This window comes from Macrotis lagotis, chromosome 8 (genome assembly GCF_037893015.1).
Source record: "Macrotis lagotis isolate mMagLag1 chromosome 8, bilby.v1.9.chrom.fasta, whole genome shotgun sequence".
NCBI classification, from domain to species: Eukaryota; Metazoa; Chordata; class Mammalia; order Peramelemorphia; family Peramelidae; genus Macrotis; species Macrotis lagotis.
The window spans coordinates 48,468,581-48,489,432 of NC_133665.1; the positions used below are offsets into that span (position 1 = coordinate 48,468,581).

Here is a 20,852-nt window from a genome sequence, read left to right on the forward strand (position 1 = left end):
TGGCAAACTATATGGTATCCTAAAGTTTGTAAATTGCTTTACATACATGATCTCATTTGCAAAGGGAACAGATTATGCACAAGTTCATACCCGGTCCCCAGCCCCTTCCCATGGCTTTGACCTCTTTCTCTGATAGATTCGGGCAGGAATATAAAGGTCTTGAGAGAGAGGTAGCCTTAGTAATGCAGAATAGGTATATCTTTCTACCAGAAAGCTCATTGTTAACTATTTTGCCTGTGCCACTTTTTGGGTTTTTCAGTTCCATGCTTTTTACTGATATAAAAATGATCTCAGAGAGGCATGGCAAAGGCAATGGGGTACTAGCCTTGAAGTCAGGAATATGATAAGGAGGCTAGAAGACCTGGGTTTGAATCTTGTCTCAGGTACTTGCAAATTTATGACTCTGAACAGGTCTTTTAACATCTCTGAGTCTTATTTCCTTCTTTGTAAAATGAGAGATTCTTAGGTCCCCTCAAGCACTCACAGAAATTAACCCTTCAGTACCCTCAGACAACTCTCTAAAACAGGTGTTTCTACCCCAGCAGTTTCCTGAACTAATGAAATCACAAATCTGGATTAAAAACAACAAAAACATCCTCAGGATTATCTGCCCTTTATTTTTCAGGGACGTTTTAGGTGTAATTTGTCCATCTACAGCAACCAGACCTTCTTATTTTCAGCCTTGTGATCTCTACCTCCTATCTCATGTTCTAAATTTGTGATATGAATTAAGGAGTCCATTTCAGTCAGGGTTGTTTTGTTCTTGTTGTTCTTGTTGTTCTTTTCTTTTCTTTTTTCTTTCAAGACATTCAGGGTTATGTAACTTGCCCAGGGTCACACAGCTAGTGTCAAGAGGCTGAGGGCTATTTGAATTCGGTTCCTCCTGACTCCAAGGCCACTGTAGCCACTGAACCACCTAGATGTCCCATGGTTTTTTGTTCTTGGAGGAACAATGATAACATGAGGGTGATGGCTTGACTTTCTTGTGAGTTGCAGAACTACAAAAAGTCATCAGTATTACTCTCTATTTCAGGCAACAAAGTCCAGCAGCAAGACAAAAATTAAGACAAATGCAGTGGGTGACTTTAGCTTTTCTAAATTAGGGTCTTTCCTAATTTCTAATTCAGTGATTAAGGGCAAGTGATAGTAAATTGAGTAATCTTTTGTCTCAGTTCTTTTTTCTTTCTTTTGTATTTTCTTTTTTTTCCAAATTACATGTAAAGATAGTTTTCAACATTCATTTTTGCAAAATTGAGTTCCAAATTTTTCTCCTCCCCTCCCCTCCATTCTTTTTCCCTCTCCTCCCCCTTCTTCCCCTTCCCCTCCTTCCTTCTTCCTCTTCTTCCCCTTCCTCCCTTCCCCTCCTTCCTTCCCTTCCTTCCCTATTGACATTCCAGAATCCAGGAGGAGTGAGGTAAGCCACCTGCTTAGTCTGTCCTCCTGCTGAGCCTGACCTATCCCCTCTTCTGAAGGGTGATGATCCCTGGGTCTCTCTGCATCAAGCTGAGTCTATCTAAAGATTGAGTGCTAGAATAGATCTTTCATTGTCTCTGGTGAGGACTAGCAAAGGGTAAAATGGTGAAATGAGTGAAGCTGGAACTTAACATTTCCTTTACTGCCTGTTTTCTGTGCCTCTCTTCTTCCCTTTCAATTTTTTTCCACCCCTTCTCTGAGAAAACCCATGCTCTTTTGCAGTTCTTTTATGTGAAATGTGAAAAGATTTTCAAAAAATCAATGCAGTTTATCTTGGCACTAAAGACACTTTCCAATAAGAAAACTCCTCATAGGAAAGCACCTTACTGAAATAACTGACACTGATATCACATGTCACTTTCCACTTTTGCCATATACTAAAGGTGTGCTTTAACTTTAATCCTTTGGTATCAACCTTTTTCTATTGTTATTGGCTTGAGTTTTGTTGTCTTCTAGTAACTGTCTTTCATTTACAACATTGTATTCATTATGTATATTATTCTTTTGACTTTACTTTCATCTACATTATTTCATGCCTTCCTATGTGACTTCTTCATATTGGTGTTCTTTAAAGTGGTAGGGAAGGATTAAAATGATTAAAATTATTCATGTGTAGGGTTTATGCCTTTTATGAGTGGGTTTTTGGGAAGGGAACATTGCTTATCCCAAAGAAACAAATTATTTAGGCATCAATAATAGACCTGTGGAAAATAAGGGGAAGAGCACAGAGAAAATTTTGATAACTGTTCTCCTCACTGCCCCAACTATAAGTCTGGGGAACTCTATGGGGAAATAATGAATTATAATTATTTTCTGAGATCTTGTAATAAGTTTTTGAAAAATATTTTGTCCCATGGTCTCAAGAAACCTTTTTTTTTTTTAGGGGAGAGGATGGGGGTGGTGGTCGTGGTGGTGGTCTGGGAATGGGAGGGAATAAAGGATTGGATTAGCTGTCATATTGGTCAGGGTCAAAGCCTTGTTTAGTGGGGATGGGGGTGGGAGAAACGACGCATGAGAAGTCATTCCTGTAATTGAGTATTTTTGTCATTACCCTGCCTTCCGACTGAATGATCTCAGGGCCAGTACAGGCACAGCCTGTAGTGATGAGATCAGATTCATCTTTAGGACCTTAGCCAGGAGACTCAAGAAACCCTCCAAGGACCACTGTCTTTTCCACTGGTCATTTCATTTAGATAAATACAACTAGTCACTTTTAAGTAGAAAAATAAGAGAAACTAGCAGAATATCTAAATATGGAAGGAGATTCTTAAAGTTCTAGCAACTATTTTTCCTCATGACTAGGCTGACTGTTTATCTGCTTGCTAAATGATCTGAACCCCCCCTTTTTTTAGGTTTTTTTTACAAGGCAAATGGGGTTAAGTGGCTTGCCCAAGGCCACACAGCTAGGTAATTATTAAGTGTCTGAGACTGGATTTGAACCCAGGTACTCCTGACTCCAAGGCCGGTGCTTTATCCACTATGCCACCTAGCGGCCCTGAGCCTCTTCATAAGAGCCAACACTTATAGAGTACTTTAAAGTTTGCAGTGTGTGTGTGTGTGTGTGTGTGTGTGTGTGTTTCTGTGTGTATACTATATACAGTATATGTATGTGAGTGTATGTATGTATGTATGTATATATGTATATACATACATATATATTTATATATGAAATCTCATTTGATTATCTTGGGAGGTTGATGCTGTTTTTAATTCCCATTTCATAGATGAGGAAACTGAGGCTGAGAGCAGTTAGGTGATTTGTCCCCTTGTCTGAGGCAAGATTTGACTCAGGGCTTCCTGAGTCTAGGTGTGGCATTCTATCCACTCTAATACCTAGCTACCCAAAGAAAACTCCATGCTCAATTTTAAGAAGAAAATGATTAAGTGATTCTGGATAACAAACATTTAATGGCCTAAAAGAGACCAAAAATAAATCTTAGATGCCAGCCAGAAGATACATTTATTAACTACACTGGAGTTTACAATCAATCAAACTTTTTCTTACATGCCAGGCATCCTCTTAGGTACTAGGGGGGAAAAGATAAAAATGAAATGGTTCCTACCCTCAATGAGCTTCCATTCTACTGGGAGAGTCAACTGTACCTATGTATACCTAACAATGCCTGGAACATCAGATGCACTTAATAAATATTGACTGATTGATGCAAAACATATACAATATAAATACAAGATAATTTTGGGGGGACTGGTGCACCCTGAAAGGTTTCATGTAGGAGGTGGCATTTGAGTTGGTCTTTGAAGGAAATTTTAGTCCAAGAATTATTCAGAGAAAGGCAGAAATCTGCAGTGGCTATGAATCACTACTGAACTTTGCTTCCTTAAATGTTCCCAGCTGCATGCTCTGTATGAGATGTCAAAGCATCTGGCCAAAATGCCTGACTTATTAATGATTTGTGATTTCTTTGGAAGCTGGGTACAATAGTCACATTACCTCTCTGGACAGATGTTTTCAGGGAAGGAAATAGAAATGATTGCTTTAGGAATCCTGGTTCTCTTACTGGCATATGCCATTTTTATTCTTGTGCTTGTAAAAAAAAGCAAAAATATTCCTGTGACTATAGACTTGATGCAATGGTATATTAAAGACATAGAGGTGAGAGAGTGTTGGGGAAAAAAAAGAGATAAGGATGAAAAAGGATAAGTCAAAAGAGAAAGCATTGATTCTAAAAACAAGAGGGTCATTATAGGAAGGCCAAATGGGTGAGGAAATATATAGGTTGAAATATAACTCATACAACTAGGTCCCATTAGTGGGTTTAGTGCAAATGATGAATTCCAGGAAGTGATCACATTATTCAAAATTATAATTTTGTGTAAAATATGTTCCAGCACAAGGGAAATATACAGTGCAGATTCAAATAATGTACCCACTTCAATATCACTTCAAGGGATTTCTTATTCTTACTAATTGGGACTTAACTGTACAAATATGTGAAAGATGCTACTAATTTACTGGAAAATGCACTGGAGTGGAGCAGCTAGGTGGCACAGTGGATAGAGCACTGGCCCTGGAGTCAGGAGGATCTGAGTCCAAATCCAATAGCAGACACTTAACAATTACCTTGGGCAAGTCACTTAATCCCATTGCTTTGCAAAAACCAAAACCAAAACCAAAACCAAAACCAAAACCAAAACCAAAAAAGAAAAAAGAAAATGCACTGGATTTGTTAATATAAGAGCTGGGTTTTAGTCTTGGCTCCTTTGTGTACTTTCATTCTGATTTTGGGCAAGTCATTTAACCTCTGTGGATCTCAGACTCCTCATCTGTAAATGGAGATAAGAAATGAAGAAATCATTTTGTCATGTAAAGCTCTATATTTCATATGAACTATTTTTATTTTGAAGATTTAAGATTCTGAACTGGTTCCTTTGCCTTCAGCATCAACTTTCAGGGGGAAAAAGACACTTTAGATTAGTCAGAATGCAATGTCTGGGATTCCTGAGCTTATGTTTCCACCATGAACTTCACTTTCCTTCTTGTGGGTAAGGCCTGATAGAGATCTATTGGCAACAGTGGGTTAATGCATGGTGCTAATGAAGACAAGGTCATAGGCATGAGAGAGTCAGGTAGTTTTGCTTTGGTTCCTAACTGCTAACTATACCCTTGGCCTCAGCCAGCTGTCCTGCAAATGTGTGTGTTGTTAGTCACCCATTTGAGGACTGGATAAGAATATGGTGATGACTCACTGAGAGGCTATCCCAACTGCTGGAAATACAAGTCAGACCAAATTGGGTTCTTAATTCAGTCTGATAATATCATGTATGTGTATGTATAAAATTAGATAGCACCCCCTCTGGTTTAGGGAATGGGGAATAGCCCCAATTTGTATAATGGATGGGTCCCCAGATTGGTGATTACTCAGGGGTGTACCCAGTGATATTACTAAAATGAAAGCTCATGAGCCCCTCCCTACTGGTGGACTTTCCATTAACAATCATGCAGTAGACTCAATTAACTCTTAGCAAAGCCATTTATTCCAAAGGATTAGCAAAAATGATAATTACAAATCATTCTCTTGATAAACCTAAAATTTTTTGTCCCTCAAATGGATACCATAGCCATGAGGAGAGTGCCCCAAACTTCAAGTAATGTGTTTGTAAGGGATTTGTGTAAAAAATGCATATGGCCAAGGCAATTCACAATTCCAACACATAGTGCATAGTTTTCATGTATTTTCATGCTTCTAACTTCTGTACCATTGTAATTTTTGGCTGGGGTACTTTCTTACTGAAAGAGTAGAGATCTTACCCAAGGACTTAAAAAAGTCTCCCCATTTCTGTTTCCCCTGAGGCTTGCTACTTTCCAGACTGGAAGTGAGAAAGAGGGAGGTCTTTTGGCACTAACTTTTCATTCTTGGTACACAGCTTCTCATGGTAACCAATGGTGACTAAAGAGTACATTTCCCAACATTTCATCTCTACACACTAGGTCATAACTAGGAAAAGACCATTGTCCAATAATGACCAAAGAATTCCTGATAGTCCAAGTAGATCAGCATGTAGAAAGGCAATCTATTTCCTGGAGACAAGTTAATTGTCTCTGTTGGCTATTCTACAACTTTCCTTACTTTTCATATGCAAATGAGTCACTCAAAGTCTGACAAATTTTACAAAGTTCAAATGAGCTGATTCAAAGTTTTATTTATTTTATAAAATGCAAAATGACCCACTCAGATTTGAGAAAGGTAGGTTTTAAAATCTTATTGTCTCTTTTACTTCCCTTTTTCATTTGGTGAATTTACCATTATGAAAGAGGCACAACCTTACGTATAAAAACTTTCACATTTATAAAGAGCTTTAAAAATTGCAAACACTTGCCACCCTGTGTAGTGTGTTATTATCTTCATTTTAGATGAGGAGACTGAAGCTCAAAAGGATAAGTGATTTGCTATCATCCACATCTAACTAGTCAGTGTCAGAATCAATCCTTTAACTTTTCTTTTTATCCCAGATCTGGCTTTCTTCCATTATACCATACTGCAGGGAGAAGGCAAGTCCAATGTAAAATACTGGCTTCCAGATCTGATGCTGTCATTAATGAGTCCTGTAGCTTTGATCAAATTGCTTCTCATCTCTGGGCTTCAGTTTACTCATTTTTAAAATGAGTAGATGTTGAACTAGATATTTTTCAAGGTTTCTTCCAATACTAATATTCTATGGTCTTGAAAAGTATTGAGGGCAAATTCAAGATGGAAGCATTTGTGGAAGAGAGAAGAGAAAAGAGTAGAAACTTAGAGGTTCCACAGAGGCTGTGGCTCATGAGGGAAGAAGGAACTCGAGTATGGGAAATTGAAAGGGGATCTCCCAAAAGGAGATTGGTGCCAAAGTAGGGATGTGAGCAGAGAAATACAAAAATGGCCCACACAGTCCTGTGGTTTTGGGCAGCTGCCTACAGGGTGAGTGGGAAGGCTGTACCAATTTGTCCTGGCACACTGGTTTTCCCATTGTCCCCAGGGCTAAGGCTGGGGCCCTGCCGAAGCATGTGCTCTGATGTAACAGCTTGCTGCTGTCAAGGGGCCGGCTGGCTGCCTTGGCAGCAGCACATACAGTATTGGACTCCACGTCCTGGGGATAGACCAGGGCTCATCTTACAATGGACTCTGCACCCATGGTGTCATTTTTCCCCTGCTCCCACCTCTGCCCCTTGTGCACACTGTCTTAGGGGCTGTCAGGAGACTTCATAGAGAGAGACTAAGCTACATCTTCCCTTCCCATTCTCATTCCTTCCATCTCCAGCCATTTCCCAGTACCACTTGGGTTCAATTTAATTTAATTAAATTTTGTTTGAGACTTCTGAAGTCTCTAGCTGATTAAAGGGAACAAGATCCCAGGGGAGAAACCTGGCCTAATGGCATGGCTCTTTACTAAGAATGGAAGACCCAAAAGAACTTTCATTGAGAGGCCTGCTGTTGCCTTCTGGTGTCTCCTTCAAAATTGCCAGTCATATTTTAATCCCTTGCAGAAATATCATTGGTGGGGAACTTCACCCAAGCCTCAGTTCACTTTACTGCAAATTAATTGGCAAAAGTTCAGGGGTGGCTCAGCATCATATATTTAAAGTTCAAGAAAGAAAACCTTTAAAGTCCACAGTCATCTTATATAATACATTGAAAAGCTAGGAGTCTGGAGCTTAGATCATCCTTTTGAAAATAATAGATATAGGGGCAGCTAGGTAGCAGTAGATAGAGCACCAGCCCTGGAGTCAGGAGTACCTGAGTTCAAATTCAGTCTCAGACACTTAATAATTACCTAGCTGTGTGGCCTTGGGCAAGCCACTTAACCCTGTTTGCCTTGCAAAAACCTAAAAAAAAAATGGATAGTAGATTGTCATCAGGGAGAGTTGAGTTCAAGCACTTTCTGATACTTTCTGGCTGTGTGACCATAGGCTTAACCTTAATTTCTCTGAACCTCAGTTTTCTCATCAGTAAAATGAGGATAATGATATGTTTGGCTCAAATGAGATAATGTATGTAAAATGTTTGACAAACTTTAAAGTATATCTAATTGAATACTCTCTAAATGACTGTTGTTATCAATTAACCAATGAGCATTTATTATTTGACTACTATTTAGCAAACAAGGCTAAGCACTTTGGAATACTTGGGATTAGCTGTCATCAAGGAGTTTATGTTACATCTTGTCTCTCTGTCTATCAATATTGTTATCATTGAATTTGAGATACCACATCATAATCATCTTCAGGAAAGGAAAATCTTTTTGTTGGAAGAATATAACTCCTTTACATCTATATTGATTTCTTAAAAGTAATTTGCATTTACATAGAGCACAAGGTCTGAAGTCAGGAACACTCAACTTCTTGAATTTGAATCTGGTCTTAGACACTTTTATTAGCTTTGTGATCCTGGGTAAAACACTTAACCCTTTTAGCCTCAGTTTCCTTATTTGTAAAATGAGTTGGAGAAGAAAATTGCAAATCATTTCAGTCTCTTTGCCAAGTGGGGTCACAAAGAATTGGACACAACTGAAAAAAAAATGACTTAACACCTATACTGCTTTTTTAAAAATGACTTTACATTTACATAGTGCTTTAAGGCCTATAAAGCCTTTCATGGACATAATTTCATTTTATCCTCATGAAAGCTGGTAAAGTAGATAATAGAAATTTCATTATCACCCTCTTGAGGCAGCTAGGTGGTACTCTAGATAGTTGTTGTCCTTTGTTCTCAAAGAGGAACATGACATCAGGGAGGTGATGCCATGATATGCAAATGAAAGTCTCACTTTCTCCTCCAGAGCCAGATTTAGATCAGGACCTGGATGCAGTGGGAAACCTTAGCCTTTTTAAGCTAAGGTCTTTCCCAGGTCTCAGTTTTACTGAGGCAACACCCATTCATGATTAACACTAGGTGTGAAATTAGGCAAAGAATGGCCTTTTTTTTGCTTATTAAAAATAAATCATTCTTGGAGGTAAAGGCCCTCAGGGTTTCTGTTGGACTGGAGTCAGGAAAACCTGACTTCAAAATCCAGCCTCAGTCATTTTTTTTAACTATGTGATCCTGGATAAGTATCTTAAAAATCTGTTTGACTCAGTTTCCTTATCTATAAAATGAAAATAATAATAAGACAGCTACCAAGATTTTTGTGAGGATCAATTGAGATAACACAGTTGAAGCTTTGAAGTTTTCAAAACACAAGTTATGCTGATGAAGAGGAAGAAAAAGAGGAAGAAACATTAGACAAATCTTATGACTTGTACAATCATATGGCTAATAAAGTAGATCTAGGATTTGAACTCAGATCTCCTAACTTTAAGGCCAATGATCTTTCCACTACTTCATCTTTTTCTTTATAGTTTTCAAAGCACTTTTGTATATGAAATGTCATTTGATCCTACCATTCTAATTCTTGCAAAAACTCAGTGAGGTGTGCAGAACTTATATTTGCTACACTAGGTCAGTTTCTATGTGACTACTGATAGAAATACAAAATGTTGGAGCTGGAAGAGACCTAGTTCAACTTCCATCCTAATTACAGAGGAGGAAACTGAGGCTTAGAGGTAGTTAATTCATTTGTTTAAGATTATGAAGCTATCAAGCAGCAGAGCTGAAACTTAAACCCCTAATTTTCTTTTACTGTGTTATGATGACTAACATATTTATGGGGCGGCTAGGTGGTGTAGTGGATAAAGCACAGGCCTTGGAGTCAGGAGTACCTGGGTTCAAATCTGGTCTCAGACACTTAATAATTACCTAGCTGTGTGGCCTTGGGCAAGCCACTTAACCCCGTTTGCCTTGCAAAAGCCTAAAAAACAAAACAAAAAAACAAAGCAAAAACATATTTATGTTGAAATTTATATTTTTTCAAAGTTCTTTCATTTATACCTTCTCAATCGATCAATAATCTTTCTGGGTGATAGATGATGCAGAAATGAACAGAATAGGCACTGTTTGAGAGTTAGAAAGGACCTCATAGGGCATCTAGTTCAGACCTGAGCAAGATTCTTTTCTACAATTTATTTGGCAAGTGGTCACCTAACCTTTGCATAAAGTCCCCTTCCCTTCTTTTTAAAATTTTTTTTCCTTTAAGACAGTGAGGTTAAGTGACTTGCCCAAGGTCACACAGCTAGGCAATTATTAAGTATCTGAGGTTGGATTTGAACTCAGGTCCTCCTGACTCCAGGGCTGGTGCTCTATCCACTGTGCCACCTAACTGTCCCTGTCCCCTTCCCTGTTTTGTTTTTTAGGTTTTGCAAGGCAAATGGGGTTAAGTGGCTTGCCCAAGGCCACACAGCTAGGTAATTATTAAGTGTCTGAGGTCGGATTTGAGCTCAGGTACTCCTGACTCCAAGGCTGGTGCTCTATTCACTGCACCACCTTGCCACCCCCCCCTTCCTTTCTAAGAAAGCCTAAGCCATTTTTGGTGATAGTGCTATTATTAGGATGCTTCCCTTATATCAAGATTAAACTAAATAAGTATTTAAAAAATTTATATAATGTAATTAGAAAATATTTAGCAAAATAAAAAATATTAAATTAGAGTAAAATTAAAATGACCAAATAGCATTTTTGTAGCTTGCACCCATTACTTCAAGTTGGAACTAAGCAGAACTTGTATAATTCCTATTCTATATGGCATCCTTTCCCTTGAAGACAGTTATCATGCTTCTCCTAAATTTTCTCTTCTCAATAAGCGTCTTTTATTTTTCTCATCAATCCTAGTAAAATGTGAATTAGAGGTTTTACAACTTTCCTGGTCAGCCTTTTCCAGTTATCAATGTCCTTCTAAAATGTGATATCCAGAATTGAGCCCACTATTCCAAGTGTGGTCTGACCAGAGCAAAATATGGTAGGAGTTCCATCTTTTTAGTCTTATACACTGCCTCTTTTAATGCAGCCCAATGCAGCCAGTAAAATCTCCAGATCGTTTTCAGACTACTTGCAGTAGCTACATGTCTTTCTCATGGGAAGTTATTTATTTTGAATTGCAAAATTTTCTGTTTATCTCTATTAAATTTCATCTTTTTTTAGATTCAACTCAATTTTCCAGCTTGTTTAAGATCTTGATCTTAACTCTACCATATAGGGTGCCAACTATCTATCCCAGCTTTGAAAATTTGACATACCATCTATGGTTTGCTTTCAGCCAAGTAGTTGATGAAAATATTCAAGACTTGACTAATTGAGTACAGATTTTCTGCAGGACTCCACTGGAAACCTCATTTCAAGGTGATGGAACCATTATTGACCACTCTTTGGGTCTGAACATTAAACTATTTCTTAATCAGATTTTATATTTGGGGGAAATCAAGGCTGAAAGATGCTGGGCAACAATGTAAAGATACATGGCATATTTTTGGCACAGTTGAGACTAGAATCCAGGCTTCCTGTTTTTGTATTGAGGACACTAAGAGATTTCTTACCTGATATCCCCATCATCACTTAGATGTTTCAAACATTCCTCCTCAACTCCCCATATCCCATTATGAATTGCCATTTATAGATTTATCTCTTCTTTGAATCTGTTTATATTTTGGTCTGTACTATCACTTTGGTGATCAACCTAAACGTTACCTTTCCTTCCTTCCATAAAAATGATCTCTTAAACTTTAAGGGGGAACTTAGTTTGGGAGGTAAGGATTGTCCTTTTTTTTTTCAAATTTTTCCAATGATATGTAAAAACAATTTTCAACATTTTTTATAAGATTTTGAATTCCACATTTTCTCTTTCCCTTCTCTTCCCTTCCCAGACAGTTATTAAACATATTTCCATATTAGTCTTGTTATGAAAATATAATCAGAACAAAAGGGAAAAAAGCCATGAGAAAAAAATTAAATTAAAATTTGTTTATTATTCCAACTATATGCAAAGAACAAAAGGGAACAAAAAGGAAACAAAAGGGAACAAAAAACTATGACAGCATAAAGAAAATATAACACATATAGCAAATTTTTAAAATGGAAAATAGTATGCTTTGGTCTATATTCAAACTCCATAGTTCTTTCTCTGAATATGGATGGTATATTTCCTTACAAGTCTTTTGGAATTGTCTTTGGTCACTTATTGTTGAAAAGAATATCTACTATCTACCATAGTTGATCATCACACAATGTCGCTATTACTGTGTACAACTGTATTGTTGTGTTCTCTTAGTTCTGTCCACTTCAGTCAGCATCAGTTCATGTAAGTCTTTCCAGGTTTTTCTGAAATCCACCTGTTCATGATTTCTTTTTTTTCTTTCTTTTTTTTTTTGCAAGGCAATGGGGTTAAGTGGCTTTCCCAGGGCCACACAGCTAGGTAATTATTAAGTATCTGAGACCAGATTTGAACTCAGGTACTCCTGACTCTTGGGCTGGTGCTCTATCCACTGCGCCACCTAGCTGCCCTTGTTCATGATTTCTTAAAGAACAATAGTATACCATCACATTCATATACTGCCACTTGTTCGAATATTCCCCAATCGATGGGTATTCCCTCAGTTTCCAATTCTTTGTCACCACAAAAAAGAGCTGCTACAAATATTTTTGTACATGGATATACATATTTTGTACATTTTTAACGGTCTCTTTGGGATACAGACCTAGTAGTCAATATTGCTTGATCAAAGGGTATGCACAGTTATATAACCCTTTGGACATGGTTCCATATTGCTAAAATGCTTTTTTTTTTGACAAGGCAAAAAAAGTGACTTGCCCAAGGTCACACAGCTAGGTAAGTATAAAATGTCTGAGGTCAGATTTGAACTCCTGACTTCAGGATCAGCACTCTAGTCAAAGGTAACCCCATTGCTTTGCAAAAATAAAAAAAAAATCCTTTGACCATTTATTTATTAATTGGGGAATGGCTTGTATTCTTTTAAATTTATCTCATTTCTCTATATATTTGAGAAATGAGACTTTTTATCAGAGACAATTGCTATAAAGATTGTTTCCCAGCTTTCTTCTTTCCTTCTAATCTTAGTTAAATTGGTTTTCTTTGTGCAAAAGCTTTTTAATTAATATTATCAAAATAATGTTTTATATTTTGTAATGCTCTCCATCTCTTATTTGGTCATGAACACATAACTCACTTAAGAATTTGTATGCTATACCACTGTGTGTGTGTGTGTGTGTGTGTGTGTGTGTGTGTACATATTTAGTGTTGATATTACTTCATTGTCTACGGTACCTTTTTTTAGACAGATGTAGTTTCCTTCCTTATCTCTTTTAATTAGATCTATTTTTGCTTTTGCTTTGTCTGGGATCAGGATTACTACCCCTGCTTTTTTTTTACTTCAGCTGAAGCATATTACATTCTGCTCTAACCCCTTACCTTTAACGCTATGTGTGCCTCTCTGCTTCAAGTGTTTCTTTTGTATACAACATATTGTAGAAGTCTGACTTTTGTTCCACTCTGTTATATTCTTTTGTTTAATGGGAGAGCTCATCCCTTTCACATTCATAGTCATGTTTACTTACTGAATATTTTGCTCCATCCCATTTTTCTTCTGTTTGGTCTCTCTCTCTCTCTCTCTCTCTCTCTCTCTCTCTCTCTCTCTCTCTCTCTCTCTCTCTCTCTCTCCCCACCCTTTCCCTCCTCAACAGTGTTTTGCTTTTGTCTATCACTTCTCTGGTCTGCCCTCTCCTCTGTCAGTTCCTCCCTTTCCCCCTTTACTTAATCTCGACCCTTCCTGCTTTCCTATCTTGTAAGATAGATTTCTATATTCAATCAGTTGTGTTTAGTATTCCCTCTTTGAGTCAATACTGATGAGAGTAGGATTTAAGCAATGCCCATCACCCATCCTTCCATCTTTTCTTCCATGTAATAGGTGTTTTGTGCCACTTCATATGAAATAATTTACCCCATTTTACCTCTCCCTTCCTTTTGCACCCACTGTACTCCTCTTTCTCATTCCTTAATTATTTTTTATAACATTCCCTCAAATTCACTCTGTCTATATATTTTCTTTCTAGCTGAACTATCAGTAGCACAATTTTCAAGAGTTATAATCCCATATAGAGATGTAACATTCAGCTCCATTGAATCCTTTATCTTTTCTTTTCCCTTTTTTCCTTTTTAGGTTTTCTCTTGTGTCTTGATATTGGAGATCAAAATTTTTGTTCAATTCAGATCTTCTTCTTATTAAAGCTTGAAATCTTTCTATGTCATTGAATGACCATTTTTTCCCTTGAAGTATTATGCTTAATTTCACAGGGTGGGTGATTCTTGGATGTAGTCCTAGCTACTTCACCTTCCAGATTATCATGTACTATCACCTCCGATCCTTTAGTGTTGCAGCGGCTAGGTCCTGTGTGATCTTTATTATGACTCTCCAGATATTTGAATTCTTTCTGGCAGTAATTTTTCCTTGACATGATAGTTCTGTAATTTAGCCATAATGTTCCTTGAAGCTTTTATTTTGGGACCTCTTTCCTGAGATGACTGGTAAATTCTTTCAATGTCTATTTTGCCCTCTGGTTTCAGGATATCAGGGCAGTTTGATAATTTTTTGAAAAAATGATATCCACATCTTCCCTTTGATTATGGCTTTCAAGTAGTCCAATGATTCTGATATTGTCTCTCCCAAATTTTTTTTCTAGGTTAGTTTTTCCAATTAGGTATCATTACATTTCCTTTTATTTCAACTCTTTTGAATTTGTTTGATTCTTGATGTCTCATAGTGTCATTAACTTCCACTTGCTTAGTTCTAACTTTTTTTTTTTTTTTGGTAAGGCAGTGGGGTTAAGTGACTTGCCCGAAGTCACACAGGTAATTAAGTGTCTGAGGTCGGATTTGAACTCAGGTCCTTCTGACTCTAGGGCCGGGACTCTATTCATTGCACCACCTAGCTGCCCCCCTAGTTCTAACTTAACTTTTTCCCTCAGTTAACTCTTGTTGTATTTTTTTTTTTTTTTAGTTTTTTTGCAAGGCAATGGGGTTAAGTGGCTTGCCCAAGGCCACACAGCTAGGTAATTATTAAGTATCTGAGGCCGAATTTGAACTCAGGTACTCCTGACTCCAGGACCGATGCTCTAACCACTGCGCCACCTAGTTGCCCCCAACATTTGTATTTTTTAAAGAGTTTTTTCTTCAGTGAATATTTATATCTCCTTTTCCATTTGGTTAATCCTATATTTCTTTTTCCAAGCTGCTGGCTCTTTTTTCATAATTCTTTCATCACTTTCATTTTTTCCCCCAATTTTTCTTCTACCTTTCTTATATTATTTTGAAGCTCCTTTTTGAATTCTTCCATGAATCCATTTTGGACTTGAGACTACTTCCTGTTTTTCTTTGGAGTTTTGCCCATGGATATTTATACATTGTTGTCCTCTTCTGAGTTTGTGTCTTGGTCTTCCCTGTCACCATAATTTCTTTCTATGGTCAGATTCTTTTGTTGTTGTTGCTTTTGCACATCTTTTTTGCCATTCCCCTTTCTTTTAAATTTGAACTCTGTTCCCCTATGTTGGAAGGGGCATTGTCACAGGCTTCTTGTGCCAGGGACTCTGAGCCCTGACTGTTTACCTGGTGCTGAACTGATGTTGTCCTGAGGTCCATGGGAGACCCTCATGTCTGCTGCTATGCTGAAGACTTGGGGGGGTGGGGGGTGCTGTGGAAGCTGTAGGAATCTAGCAGCTGAGCTGGGGCTCCTAGTGCTGGTATCTGGCATGTGGTGAGGCCAGTGGTATGCTTCTGCATTTCCCAGGGGCTACACTAAAGCACTTGCTACCTGTTTGCTTAGGTACCCATAGGGCTGATGTCTAACTGTTTGCTCTGGGTTATGTTGAAGCAAGAAGTCTGGCTCCTAGAGGGTGCCTGTTTTAGATAGTAAATTCTTTGAGAATGAAAACTGTCTTATTTAGCTTTGTGTCTGTGGTTGTGCCTATCATTATGAATTACAAGTAGTAGGAACTTAACAAATAAATTACTAACCAGGACTAGCTTTCCTAGGCAAATGTCTGATGGGGCAGCCTGTAGGCTGCCACACCAGAACTGGGAAGTAAATGAAGTTGTCTTTACACCTCCTCCTCTGGTTCCTAGGAAGATCAAGTGCATGGAAATGAAGGGAGGGGGTGCCATTTTCCATTCCCTCATAGGCAATTCCTCTTTCTCTATCCCCTCCCCTTAGACTGATCAGGGGGCAAGGGGGTTTAGGAGATTAGGATCATAACACTATAAAGCATCCAAGAAATCCAACCTCCTCCTATCTCTCTATCCATATTGTTGTTTTCAGAATTGAGGAAATGTAGGTCCAAAGAGGGAACAAGATCATATATTTAAAACTAGAAGTGTGCTTAGGGGTCGCTGATTCTGATTGTCTCACATTACAGAAGAAGAAAGTGGGGATCCAGTGAGGGTGGGTGACTGGCCCAGGGTTCTGCAGCTAATGAGGGTCTGAAGCTTGATTTGAATCCAGCTTTTCCTTAATCCACACAGAATTAGTGACAGACTTGTTTTGAGAGTCCCATCTTCTAAACCCCAATCTAATCACACTGCTGCTTTCACAATAAGAACTTCCTTGGGGAAAATCCTCAAACACTGGCTGCCCCAGTAATAAATGCTAGATCATTGGGTATTGGAAATAGGGGCAAAAGGATTAGAATTCTCATCCCAGGAAGGGATGGCCTCCGTGTAGTTGGATAATTGCAACCTTTGTGGTAGGATTTTGGGGAGACCAAAAAGCCCGTCTTTTCCCTCTAGCAGATCAAAACTCTTCTCCACTTTGTTCCCCCAGTTTGCTAGAAATGCCAGAAGTCTTCTTCATTTATGCTGCCTGTTTGGGAAGGGTTTTGTCTCCTGAAGGCCCCTGTTAAGATGAACAGATATCTTAACTATCTGGGACTATTTCTGAATTTGTAAAATGGGGTTAGGATGGACAATTCCCCTCTAACTTTGACATTCTATGATTCTTGGGATCCAGGAGGGTTAGACATTAGGCTATAGTCACCCATCAATATCTTGTTTTGCCTTAGTTGATTTTCTGAAGGACTAGGACTTGAACAGGTAGGGAAGGATCAGAGAGCAACTGGAGGGCATTGAAATTTAAATATGGTATCTTAGGTAACTTGAGAGAATTAAATATCAGGTAGGAGGGGATGCTGAAAAAGGCTTAGGGGTGTCCTAAAGACAGCTGGTATAAAGGAAAATGCACTGACTCTAGGACTCAGAAGACCTAATCTTCTAGTTCTTGTTCTGCTTCTAAATATCTGTGTGACTTCAGAGAGATCTTTTACCTCTCTGGGCCTCAGCTTCTTTCTCTGAACAATGGAAAAAAAATTGCCTTGCCTTTCTCAAGAGGATATTAGAAGGCTCTAAGAAGAGAATGGATGCTCAGACCTTGGGAAAGTTCCAAAGGCTATGCAGATTTCAGATTATTGTTATTTTTATTGTCAAAGTTAACTAAAATCTTCTTCAAAAATCCTGGACCCTGGGGAGGTTATTGAAAAATTATTCCTTCCAAACAGCTTTAGGTTTTCAGCATTGGTCCTGGTCTTTGGTGCCTCAGGTCTAAAGAGACAAGTTAGGGAGTGCTCTGTTTGTAGCAGAAGAGTAGGCCAGCACTATTCCTCAATGCCAATATGGGGATGGAAAGTAGAGGAGAGAAGTAAAATCAAGATGTTGGCTTAGCAACCCAGAGTCTGGTCCACCTCCTTAAGTAGACCTAGACATGTTTGCCTAACATAGGGATATCAGGGCTCAAAAGAGCTCTAAGGCTGGGGAGGGTCTGTTCTTTCTTAGTGGCCAATCCTACCCAAGTACCTCCTCCCTCCCCATAGAAGGAAAATTAATCTGGGATTGAGGTTTCTTTTTCTTTTTTTTTCTGATTATTCTTCTCACATTCACCTTTCTAGCAAATCTAGAGGCCCTAGAGAATATGCCTTTAGAAGACTGACTTTTTGGGGCCCAGCCATAGCAAAAACTCTCTCTTTTTTGCAATTTTTTTTTTACAAACTTCAAGCAGGGACTAGAGCAGTTTAGGAGAGCAGAGGCCTAATGAAATAGCTGCCCTAAAGTTCCCAGAGGCTGTGTGTGTGAGATTTAATGAGACTGAGAACCACTAAGTAATCCCCTAAGAATTTTAACATGAAACCTGAGATAATCTTGCTTGCAAACACCTGTTTTTCACCCTATTTGTGAACAGATATATTAAAAAGAAATCCCATACTGGTAAATGTCCCTAAAATCTACAGGGGTGGAATATAAATAAATGCTCTTTTAACAGTTTAGCAATATATGTTGGCATTGAACCAATCATACAATCTTTTAAGAAAGATTTAATTTGCCATACACATATTTCCATTTTTGTACATAGTAACAGGGGTCTCATGGAAAAGTACCTTGGGTTAGGGGCTGACCTCTAAATTAAAGAGCTATATTTTAGTCCCACTTCTACTATATAATTCAATCCAATCCATTTATTAAGTGCCAATAATATGTAAGAGATCTTGTAACATAGGGAGGAAAATTACCTTTGCCCTCAAGGAACTTACATTCTAAGAGGGCTCAGACAAATCACTTAATCTCTTTTTGCATCAGTTTTGACCTCAAAGACTCTTATGAGAATAAAACTAGTTAGTGGGGGTAATACCCTAGGCTTTCATGCCTACCAACTACAAGCTCCTTATCCCTTGAAGTGAAAGCTAGAGATAGTTAGGCTTTTTTGAGGAGCAGACCAAGTGCCAACCCTGTGAAACTGACTGATCATGTTCTAATCATTTAGAACTGCAAGTCTCTGCCTCGGGTGGCACGGAAGATGTTGCCAATTTGTTGGAGAATCAATTCTCAACCGGAGACCCAAGTCTAGAGGAGGAGAGGGCACTTTATGCAGACCCAGTCCCTCCAGAGAAGAACCTGCATCTCCATTACACAGATGGCAGTGAGACTGAGAATTGGGAGAGGAGCGAGGATGGGGGGGAGCCTGGGCCCCCTGCTGATGCTGAAGGCCACCACAGCCCTGTTTCTGACCCTGAAGCCAATACCTCTGCCTTAGAGTCAGCTGTGCCCTGGGAAGCTCCTGATGAGGCTGGAGCTGGAAGGGAAGGGGAAGCCCCTGAAGAAACAGGTGCTCTTCCTGAAGAAGGAAAAGAGACCTCTCTGGAGGAAAAGCAGCAGGAACCCATGGAGGGAAATGGTGCCAGGGGGCAAGAGGCAGAGGCTAGCTCGGAAGGAAAAGGAGGCTCCCTGGAAGAACAGCAGCAGGAGCTTCTAGAGGGAGACAGTTCAGAAAGGGAAGGGGTTGGGGTTAGCTCCTTGAATGGAGAGGTTATGACTGAGGAAGGCCTAGAATCTTCTAGTGCAGGAGAGGCTGGAGGCCCACCTGAAAAGGGAGAGGAGACCATTGAAAAGATAGAAGTTCCAGGAAATGCCTCAAGAGAAGAGGAAATAGGAGCAGCAGAACCTGAGTTCTCTCCCAGCTCCAAGGATGATGGTGGCCAGGAGGATTCCATGAGAGAAAATGGAGACCAAGAGTCTAGAGAGGGCCTAGGAAGCAAGGAGACAGAAACCACCCAGGAAAATGAGTTACCCAAGGCTGATGCTGATGCAGAAGGGCCTAAGGAAGGAGAACAAAAGCCGGAGGCTGAAACAGGAGAAGTAAATGAGATCCAGGGAGAAGCCCAGGGAGTCCTGGAGGATGATCAGAACTTAGAGAGCTTAGCCCCAGCCAAGGCCAGTAGCAAGGCCAAAGACACCGATGGCTCTGGTGCAGGACAGGAGGATGAGCAGCTCTCTTCTGAAGATCAGACTTCAATAGTAAACAGCCAGGAGCTGGAGGCATCCTCTGAAGAACAAGGAGAAGAAGAGGAAGGAGATCAATCTGATGAAGATGCTGGGGAAGTCAGCTCAGAAGAAGAAGGGGAAGTCTCTGGGGAACCTGAGGCTGCTCAGGAAGAGCCAGGAGCCCCAAGCCAAGAGAATGGAGAAGTCAAAAAGAGTCCAGAAGAGGCATCCTCAGCTCTTGAAGACTCAGAAGTTCCAGCTTCTCCAGGCAGGTGGCAGGGTGAGGGGATTCTGACAGTTATCCCCTAGGGGAGGAAACCCTCCTATTCCTAGCTTGAAAGAGGGCCCCAATCCTCTCAAGAACGTGGACATTTTATGTAACCTTGTGTGCAGCAAGAAGTGGAGGGAGTGTGGATGGGGAGTGAGGTCTCCTGAGTAGGGCAAGCATTGCAAACTGCTCCTAAAACAGTAAGAAAGAAGGACACCTTCAGTTTTGGTGCAGTGAGGTAGAGGTCCTGATAAACTCAAGGCCACTACTGAGCTAGCTGACACTTTGATACAGTAGTTCCAGAGGGGCAAACTGTCATAATGAATAGTGAACTGGCCTTGGAGTTAGGAAGATCCAAGTTCAAGTATCTCCTCTGATGTCCTTGGACAAGTCATTCAACCCCACTTAGTGACCAGGCAACTCGCTAGGACTATAAGTTATAGAGAGGGTGCCTACCTGCCTTGGTGGAGGGAATTTCCTATATCAGTGAAAGCACAGTTCAGGCTTTATTCTGTTTCTCTATTGTATTCTTGATAACTAGGTTCTAAGGTCAGATTTTTTTTTTAAACTTGGCATCAAAGAATCTACTATATTACTGGGGATGGGGTAGGGATTGGAGTTGCAATCCTCAGTCAACCTGAGGAGTCTGACTTAGAGGGAAGGAAAGGGTTTCTTGGATTGGAAGGACAGCTACATCCACAAAGAGGCATAGCCTCCAAGGTAGGACTGAGATATTGTCTACAGCTCCCTTTGTCAGGAAAGTCAGAAATCTTGGGAGGACAAAACTTAGAGGGGGTAAAGGATCCCTGGAATAGAGCAGACAAAGGTTTATTCAGGAAACAAATGACCAACCAGCAGGCACTGAGTGGCTGTATCCCCTTCTCTTCCATAGCAGAAGGTGCTAAAGAGCAGTTCCTTAGGAGCCTCCCTTTCTGGG

General features: G+C 39.5%; 1 protein-coding gene across 3 annotated transcripts in view; it reads left to right on the forward strand.

The window, feature by feature from the left end:
• SRL (sarcalumenin) overlaps positions 1-20,852 on the forward strand; it is a 67,558-nt gene that overhangs the window by 24,199 nt on the left and 22,507 nt on the right. The window contains exon 2 of one of the 3 annotated variants that reach the window (XM_074196853.1): positions 18,650-19,927. The exons of 1 other annotated variant lie outside the window; for it this stretch is intronic. In XM_074196853.1, the coding sequence (XP_074052954.1) occupies positions 18,650-19,927 (1,278 nt within the window). The remainder of the gene's footprint in view (positions 1-18,649; positions 19,928-20,852) is intronic. One more of the 3 variants, XM_074196854.1, reaches the window with a different exon arrangement.